A 10,142-nucleotide genomic window follows, 5' to 3' on the forward strand; every position below is an offset into this window, starting at 1 on the left:
CTATCTCTGACGACCAATCAGTTGAAGAAGTGACATTGTAGAGGCGCCTTGGACTTCCAGGCTAGAACCGCATAGTTTGCCCTCACGAGGCCCCATAAAATTGCCGCATAAGCCGATCTAGCAGAATAGAGACCATTTTCTTCCCAGGCCAATCTAACGGTGTCCCGCGAGTCCGGCGTTAGCTGAATCACGGCAGTCGCCGACCAACGGGTCAAATACTCGCGAAGGGTGCCCTCATCCACGTCTGGGCCAACGCTCACAGCCCAGCTTCCATTAGTAAGCGCCTCCGCGACGGTCATATTCCTCCTCGTTCTACGAGGCACGTGTTGATACAGGTTCGACACGATCAAAATCAATATCATGAACTTAGTTTTCATATTGAATAACTTTAGTATTGTAGATGTTAATATTTTTGCATATAAATAACTTTATAAAGTTTGACTTCATACAAATCTTATGGGGAGTAAAAAGGACCGGGGGGAATGTTATATAGTACTAAATTTTGTGTAACCAATTTTAATTCAGCATTCATGCATAGGAAGAATATTTGCCATTTTTAATTGGAAAAGAACTGGTTCCCCAATTTTAAACATTTTGGAGTAGAAGTAAAAAAGTTAAATTGCTGCAAGGCCATATAATAACCAAAATGCACATAAATTAAAAACTAATATTAATAGATTAGCCGCAAATTAAGTTCAAACATGCAGTAGTACTGATTACCTAGTAGAATTTCAAGGCAAATCAAACTTCAGAGACAGTTCTCTCTCTTCGAGAGATATCCAAAAACTAAAATGCCTATCTTAACATAATAATTCCCTGGCTCTTTACACTAATTAGCTGCATCAACTCAGGAGGAGGCATTGACATTTCTGGTGTGGCCGCCGCACCCGAAGTTGTAGTTGTGGTCTGGCTGTACGTTCCCCGGCGCCGTCTGCCGCGCGGCGACTGGAGCACCGAAGCAGGAGGTGAAGCCGGCAGCGCGGCGCTGCTGCTGCTGCTGCATCATTGCGTCGCCGGGGGAGATGGCGTGGCCGATGACGTAGTCGCCAACGGAGGGGGGCTGCTGGCGGGGAGGCGCAGCGTACGTCGCCGGGTAGCTCATGGGGTGCAACGCGGACGGCGTCGTGCTGTAGAGGTAGTGGTACGACGGCGGCGTCTGCGGCGACACCCGCGGGTGCACCGGCCGGAATGGGTGGTGGCTTGGGTCTCCGACGACCCCGCCGCCGCTACCGTTGACGCCTCCCCTGAATCCTCCTCCTCCAAGCATGACGGATGGAGCACTGCCTCCCATACCCGCATCCCTGAAACTGCAGCAAGAGAAAGAAATTGCAATGGCGGCCATGGAAAAACCCTAATCTGTTTTACGATCGAGAGTTCTAGACGGCCGGCCATGGCTGTAGACTGTAGGTACCTCATCTGTGCGTGTACGTCGACGGAGGAGAGGGTGTCGTTGCCGAAGACGAGCTGCCGGGCGCGGTTGAGGGTCTCGGTCTCCCTCTCTGAGCGAAGAAGAGTAAGATTACCAACTTTGCATGGAAGAGAAAGGAACATCTAGCTAGGGCTGTGATCTGAGTGATGATGCTTGCCTTGGCGATGGCGGTTCATGTGGCCGCCTAGGGCTTGAGACTTGCCGAACTTGAGGGAGCAGAACCTGCACTCGTACACCTTGCCGGCCTCATCCTTGCGGCCGGTGCTCTTCTTCTTTATCCCTGAAACACATTTGCAGGTACATGTTAGTACTTTTAATCTTTTATACAAGTCCATCTTCAAATCGAATGAAATAGTTATTGTTGGAGACTTGGAGTTTCTTACTAGTTGCGTCGGTGGCGGTGGCGGTGGCGGTGGCGCCGCTGGATGCGGCGGTGGTCGTTGAACTCTCCACGGCTTGCTTGCCGTACTCCTCCGGCAGGTTGTTCAAGTCCAAAGGGCTCCCTTCTTGCATCCTTCAAAACGATGATTGATTAGTTGTTGGAGATCCACACAATGATAAGCACTACAGGAACTCTGCATGCAAGATTGGGATGCAACAGGCAAGTAGTACTGCCTAGTACCAACAGCAAGAACACAACATATGTAGCTAGCACCACCAAACAAAAACAAGCTGTTCATGGAGGTCCATCCATGCTAGATAGTTTGACAACAGGAGCTTATGATAGAGAAAAAATGTACAAATATACACAAGAGATCGAGAAGAGGATGAATAAACAAGACACAGGGAGAATAGTAGTGTTTCAGAAGAGATGTACAAAACATGGGGATGAACAATAACAACAAGACAAGGAGAAGTAGATGATGCATGCTTCCTTGTAGAGGCTTCTTCTTACATGGTGGAGCAGGAGCAGAGAGAGCAGTGGTGTGAGAGCGGAAGAAACAGCAACAACTGAACACTCTATGATGCAATGGAGATTTGGAAGGTGCCGGCCGGAGGAGAAAGGAAAAGGGAGGGGATATATATCGGGTGGTGGTGGGGTGGTGTGTGTGTAGAGAGAGAGAACGAGCCAGCGAGAGAGCGAGCGAGAGAGAGAGAGAGAGAAGTAGTACTAGAAATATTATTGATTTAGTATCATCATGACACCAAAGCAAAAAGCCACTGCAGTTTGGGAACATCAAATGCATTGGGGGGGAAAGGCAGTCTTAAAGTGTTGGTTTGGGGTGTGTAGAGATAGAGTGTGAGAAGCGGCACTAGAGGTTTGGGTGGAGAGAGAGAGAGGAGCCTGAAAGTTCTCTATCAGTTTCACCTCTGCACACAGCCGCCCCTTTCTCTCTCCTGTCACACATTCACACACACCTACAACTACAACCCTGCTACAGCTACATACACCGCGCTCGCTCTCTCTCTCTCTCTCTCTAGATCCCTCTTCAAGATGCTGTGTGCGCGAAAGAAGCAAATGTGATTCTTGGATTCTGTGACGATTGCAATCCAAAGCGAAGCTGTAGCAGTGTTGCTATCCTTTCTCTCTCTTGGCCCCCTCTTCATCACCTAGAATCCTAGAGAGAGAGAGAGAGAGTGAGAGAGAGAGGAGAGAGAGAGAACAAGCATTGCATGAGTGAATCTGATCTCTGTGTTCGGTTTGAGAGTGTATAGGTCACTATGCACCACACTAGGCAGGAAAGGAAGCCCCACAAAACCACTACACTTAACACTCCACTGTGTATCTATTTGCAACCAGCAACATATACGCTGAGACGACGACTACCCCTGCATGAATCATTAATGGAGCAAGCCACGCTTCTCTCTCTCTCTCTCCATAAATCTTGTGCAAGCAAACACACGAAACATCACACATGCACACATACATCTGCACTCATGTGTATAGGTAATAGCTAGGCCTTGTAGTATGTCCTATGCTTGCATCCATCGTTCTCATCTCCATCCCTCTCTCACCCTGTGTCTGGCTTAGCTAGTAGGGCATGCATGCAGCTTGAGGAGAGAGAGAGCAGTAATAAAGACAAGGGCACCTCTTACAAAGTCCTGGCTGGGTATTTAGTTGAGAAGGGTATATACAAACACAAGAGGTGGCCAGCTAGGGGTCCTACAGGTGCATGCATGCATGCTTACTTAGCCTTTGAGGGCTACCTAGCTACAGCATGCAGCAGCACGATGGCGCCCTGCATGCTCTTGTCAAGTAGTACTACTGCGAGTTTAGGGTGGATAGATAGATCAGGGGGAACAAGAACAAAAGAGAAACAAGCTAGTTTTGTTTTGTATTTGTGCTGTTGGGATCAAGAAGATCAGCTAGCTAGTAGAGCAGATGGGCAGTAAAAAGTGCCTTTGGACGGCTAGCTGTTCTGCACATGTATGCTAAATATGAGACATGATTGAGCTTTAGTTGTACAAGTGACATATAGGACCCCATGAATGCTGGCAATGGAATGTATAGAAGTACATGGTTTTTCATTTGTTTTCTTACCGTGTTTAATTAGCTGCATCTTTTATCAAAGGATCTTCATACGAAATTTGCAAGATTCGGAACATTATGATTTCTTATCTATGTGAGCATTTTGATTTTAGGATTGGGTACTATAGGAACAATTCTAGACCGTGTAATGGTGCCAACCGGGGATCGACCTCGGCGGTCACATGCATCCCTGGCTGTGTCACCATTCTATTATTGTCTCACCATTCTTTTATTTTACATGTCATGGGGCTTCTCTCTCATGCCATTTATTTATTTCTACCTAGGAATTCCTTTGCACCCAGTGTCATAGCATTTTTTCATTAACATAAACCCCTCAAAAAGTTCCATTATTTTTTTCCTCTTGCAATCAAATAAATCCCGATGCACAATTATGTTGACCCAGTAGACTTGCCATTTTATTTAAAGACATGGTTCTTACATTCTTTTCCTCACCTAGACGTGCACAAACTCGTCGGGCCTTCAATAAACATCACATAAAAGGAGAGGTGTAGTATGACGATCTCATCGAATACGATAGGATCTACTCCTTGGATGGGTGAGTGGGCGGGCAGGGGGTGCGTCACCTACAGCCGAGACACATTGGAGCTACCTGAGCTTACAATGTAGGACAACAGGAGGGGCACAATTTTGTGAAACTGTAGAGATAGCTTATTGAGCGAGTGTTGGGGGTTGGATCGGTAAGGAGAACATGGGAGATCGACGAGGCAGTGGATGTAAATCTGAAGTCGGGAATCGCTAAACCTGGGAGGGATCATGTAGTATATGCATCTCTCGGGGAGGGGATGATGTACTCTTCCTGGGTGTGTGATCTCCAGGGGCATCTCTCAACGGTGGCAATCCTCCAATTCACTGAAATCTGGTTGCGGGTCTCAGGATGTCCGATCTGTGAGGCGCGGATCATTGCATTTTGAAGTGGGCCGTTCCGACAGTCACTCTACAAAAGTTGCCTACGAGGTGGCATTTGCAGGTCGCACATAGTGTGATTGGGACGAACTGATCGGAAGTGTGTGGGCTCCCATGAAGTTCAATTTTTTCTTAGATAGTCCTTTACAATCATAATTGGTCTTCTGATCTCGCAAAATTTGGCCTCCCCCACCAGGTTACTAGCCGCTTTGTGACCAGAACACATAAACAATCGAGCACCGCTACTTTTTAGGAACACGGTACCGACGCAGAAGCTCACACTACACTCACCCCTACAATAACTATCGGTTAGTCTCGGTTGATCCTCAACTTTTATGTGTTCACATAATATGTGTTATTCTTGGTGTGTTCTTATATTTTCGTTTTGTTTGCTGTTTGATACAACTCACATATCTGATTTCTTTTATTGAGAGAGAGAGAGTCTTTACATCGCTACTTAATCTTTGAACTACTCTTTGATCTTCACTTATATCTTCTTGGAGTAGTTTGCTATTTACTCTTGTGCTTCGCTTATATCCTAAGAGTAAAATGTTGATGGATTAAATATAAAAATCTGAAATTATATAGAATTCATATTCTTATCTGATGGGAGTAGTGATTTCACATGATAGGGTAGGAAGTACAAACATACCATTGGTCATTCAGACAATTCATGAAAGAATAATAAAGGAAGAGAGAATTCACATATAAATAGAGTATCTTGGACATATTCTATGATTGTGAGCCCCCATTAATTATCTCGAAACTTGATCAAGTAGTTGATGTTGGACAAGGAAGACAACATAATATTTTATGGTTTCCTATATTCACATTGAAGTTATTTTGTCATGGATCATGTAACATGTGGTGCTTGCTCATAAAATTTTGCTAGCCAAAACTTCTTACTAAATAGAGATACTACGTGTGCATTCAGAAACCCACAAAATCCAGTTCCTTGCCATGAGAGTCCATCATACCTACCTATGAATTGAATAAGATCCTTCAAGTAAGTTGTCATCGGTGCAAAGCAATAAAGAATTGCTTCTATATATGTTTGATCTTTTATTGCAAGGGAAAATAAACTTTGTACGAACTTGTGATGCTAACACATAAAATGGTGGACTCCATAATAAATGTTGCTATCTTAAGAGGTCATATAAAGTTATGTTCCTTTGTATTAAGAGATTGCACACCCAAAGAAATCAAAAAGAGCATGCCAACATGTGGTTCCCTGTGCGATGGGCCTATCCTGTAACGTTTAGTCTTTATTTTAGTTTTACTTTTATTCAAGAGACAATAGTATGTATTCTTATTCCGACCCCAATTAGTCTCTACTTGGCAAATCCTCATCTGGTGGGAAAAGATCCAGATTTATGTGATCATGATTTATTATTGTTACATTAACTCCAAGACACATAGGTTGGGAGGTGTCATATTAAACCCCTATCTTCCTCTATGTAACCATGTCTGGCTGAAATTGTTTGTTCAGAAAATATGATTTGATGTGAGCAATCATGGAAGACTATATGATAGGCGAGTATCTGAAATTTGCTAAACCAAAGGCTCTTACATAGACCCGTTGTGAAAATAAGATGAATTGCAATTGTTTGAGGATTGAGAACGTAGTTTGTTAAGTTCATGAGACTTCAAGATCTATACTTTAACATGTGAATACACTAGTAGAAAAAGGACCTTTCGTTCAAAGCATTAGTCCCGGTTGGATTTCGGACCAGGACTAATGTGACCTCTAGTCCCGGTTCCAACGGCTAGGCTTTAGTTTCAGTTCATTTGTGACCTCTAGTCCCGGTTGGTGTTACCAACCGGGATTAAAGGGGTGGTGCTAGGCTGGCGTCAGGCTCGGGCCCCTACGAGCCCCTTTAGCCCCGGTTGGTATCACCAACCAGGACTAGAGATAGACCTTTAGTCCCGGTTGCTGATACAAACTGGGACTAAAGGGGATCTAACCTTTAGTCCCGATTGTAGATACCAACCCGGACTAAAGGGTTTTGAAAGTTTCTTTTCTATTTTTCTATTTGTCTTCTGTTTTTAGTTTATGTTTTAAATTCCTTATATCTTTTAGGATATTTGATGTTTTTGAGTGATTCTTTTTTGCATTAGATTCAAAATTTTGTCTAGTTTCTGCTTGTGCCCTTTTCAATATTGAATGGTTTAAATTTGAATTTGTTCAAATTTTCTTCAAACCCTAGATTGTGAATAACTTGAGTTTAAAAATAGTTTTTACTTTAATTCTTTTTGCTCCTAGTCACATGTTAGATTGTTGTCACACTAAGATTTATTTGGTTATTTTTAGAATAATTTAAATTAGGATTTTAATTAAAACAATAGTGTTTTGCTTATATAGTTGTTTTAGTCATTTAATTGTTGTTTTTAATTGTTGTCACTACAAATGAACTCTGAAAAGGTTGAAACTTGACATGTTATCATAATTTTGACCACATAGCATGTTATAAAAAGTTGAGAGGGTTACAGAAAAAACTAGATGCACTTCTTGTATAAACTGGATCATCTCCTTCGAAGTATGAGGTTTTCACACGAAAACCCATCTGTTACAAAGGCATTTCATTATTTTAACTTATTTCAACTCTAGACTTTTTGTGCATTCACTATGCACCATTCTAAGCCATATCTTCAAATTTCAACCTTTCTAACTTCATTTTCTACTTTTCATGCATCTAATGATTTTTTGAGCTGAATGACCCTGAAATTAAAAAGAAATACAAATGAACACTAAAAATGTTGAAACTTGGCATGTTATCATCATTTAGACCACATAGCATGTGAAAAAAAGTTGAGAAGGTTACAACAAAAACTGGATGCACTTTGTATACAAACTGGACCATCTCCTTCAAAGTATGAGGGTTTCACACGAAAACTCAACTGTTACAAAGACATTTTATTTTTTTAACTTATTTCAATTCCATACTTTTTGTGCATTCACTATGCACCATTTTAAGCCACATCTTCAAATTTCATCACTTTCTAACTTCATTTGCTACTTTTGATGCATTTAATATTTTTTTGAGCTAAATGACCCTGAAATTAAAAAGCAATACAAATGAACAATGAAAAGGTTGAAACCTCGCATGGTATCATCATTTCAACCACATTGTGCTAAAAAGTTGAGAGGGTTACAACAAAAAATGGATGCACTTCGTGTACAAACTAGACCATCTCCTTTGAAGTATGAGGGTTTCAAACGAAAACTCATCTGTTACAAAGACATTTCATTTTTGAAAACTTATTTAAACTCCAGAATTTTTGTGCATTCACTATGCACCATTCTAAGCCACATCTTGAAATTTCAACCCTTTCTAACTTCATTTGCTACCTTTCATGCATTGAATGTTTTTTTGAGCCAAATGACCCTGAAATTAGAAAGCAATACAAATGGACACTGAAAAGGTTGAAACTTGGCATGGTATAATCATTTAGACCACATAGCATGTGCTAAAAAGTTGAGAGGGTTACAATAAAAACTGGATGCACTTCGTGTACAAACTGGACCATCTCCTTCGAAGTATGAGGGTTTCAGACGAAAACTCATGTGTTACAAAGACATTTGGTTTTTTAACTTATTTGAACTCCAGGCTTTTTGTGCATTCAATATGCACCATTCTAAAAAACATCTTCAAATTTCAACCCTTTCTAACTTCATTTCCTAATTTTCATGCATCTAATGGTTTTTTGAGCTAAATGACCCTGAAATTAAAAAGCAATACAAATAAACACTGAAAAGGTTGAAAGTTGGCACTTTAGTTGGTAGAATTAGTTTTGCTATATTAAAATTTATAAAGTAATTCTTTTTGCCACTTTAATATAATTAACTTTAGTTTCTGTTGTTTGACAATAATTTTGTTTTTCTAATTAGTTAATATTACTTTGTTGCTACGTTAGTTGTTTCTAATTTTATTTTAAAAAGGGTGTCATATTTGGATTCCTCAAATTTTTCTGATAGTAATGGATATGTTATTTGTCGAATTTCAATTTATCGATTTAAAGATATTAATTATGCCATATTAAATGAATAAATGGCAAAAAATGAATAAAATAATATTATTACTTATTTTATTTTCATTGAAATTCATTATTATTATTATTACTTATTTTATTTTGTACTTTTTAGTTATTTTGGATTTTTTGTTTTTATGCTTTTTAAGAATTATTTGAGTGTTTTTTGATTCTTTTTCTTTTTTTGAAGTTTTTAAATTAATTAATGTTGTTTATTTTAATAATTGTTTGGAATTCAAAAAATTAAATCATGTAACATCAAGACCTAAGGGTTAATAGGATTGATAGTTTACTATTATGAAGAAAACAACAAGTGGAGACTTAGAAACTAGTGGAGATAGAATCGGAAAGTTAAGCGTGCTTGGGCTGGATTGGTGAGAGGATGTGTGACCGGTCGGGAAGTTAGATGATTTGAAATGAGTGAAGTGACTGACTAGACGATTTGAAATGAGTGCTCCACGATGGAGCAGTGAGTAGGAGTGATTAGAGATTAAATTGTCAAATAACTTAATGATTTGAAAATCATAAAAAGTAAAAAAAATGAATTTAGTCCCATGTTAATAGTCTCGGTTCTCCGGTTGGAGAACCGGGACTATAGCCCCGTTTTCTACTAGTGATAGTGTGCTACTTGATCATTAGAAGTTTTATGAGAAATGAACTATTGTTTATGATACATAATGATGCTAGAAAAATGATTAGAATTATCGTTGATCAAACTTATACAATACTCTAGTTTTCACACTTCATAATTTTTTATTTTATCATGTGTCTCCTCGAGGACGAGCAAGAATTAAGATTGGGGATGGTGATACATCTCCAAAGAATATATAATTTATGAAGTATTCATGACATGTTTACAATGATTTTATATTGTTTTGGTGTACTTCTATATCATTTTTTGGAACTAATCTGTTAACCCATTGCCTAGTGTTATGTTTTTCTTTCTACTGGTTTTTGGATTTTCAGGAAATCTATATCAAGTGGAGGCCCAATGTGATGCAACTTTTTGGCGATTATTTTGTACCAAAAGAAGACGTGGAAGCTTTGGAGGCAGACCAGAAGGTGCACGAGGAGGTGACAAGGGTAGGAGAGTAGGGCACACCCTCCCCCTTGTGACTCCCTCGTAGGTCCAACTCGCCGCCTCTCGGGCCTATAAATTCACATATATCCCAAAAACACTAGGGAAACTCCTGAAACAATTTTATAGCTGCTGCATACATCCGTTCCTTTGCGATCCCATTTGGAGGCCTTTTCCGATGCCCTGTCAGAGGGGGAAGCCATCACCGAAGA

The 10,142-nt window shown here is 40.4% G+C and overlaps 1 protein-coding gene across 1 annotated transcript; it reads right to left on the reverse strand.

The window, feature by feature from the left end:
* Nucleotides 1-657: 657 nt before the first annotated feature.
* Nucleotides 658-2,435, reverse strand: LOC123439189 (zinc finger protein STAMENLESS 1-like). The gene is made up of 5 exons (XM_045115930.1): nt 2,325-2,435; nt 1,813-1,943; nt 1,587-1,709; nt 1,412-1,499; nt 658-1,307 (listed from the first exon to the last, which is right to left on the reverse strand). Coding segments are annotated over exons 1-5 (804 nt in total). The 5' UTR covers nt 2,327-2,435; the 3' UTR covers nt 658-847.
* Between the last annotated feature and the right edge of the window lie 7,707 nt (nt 2,436-10,142).

This window comes from Hordeum vulgare, chromosome 3H (genome assembly GCF_904849725.1).
Source record: "Hordeum vulgare subsp. vulgare chromosome 3H, MorexV3_pseudomolecules_assembly, whole genome shotgun sequence".
Taxonomy (NCBI): Eukaryota; Viridiplantae; Streptophyta; class Magnoliopsida; order Poales; family Poaceae; genus Hordeum; species Hordeum vulgare.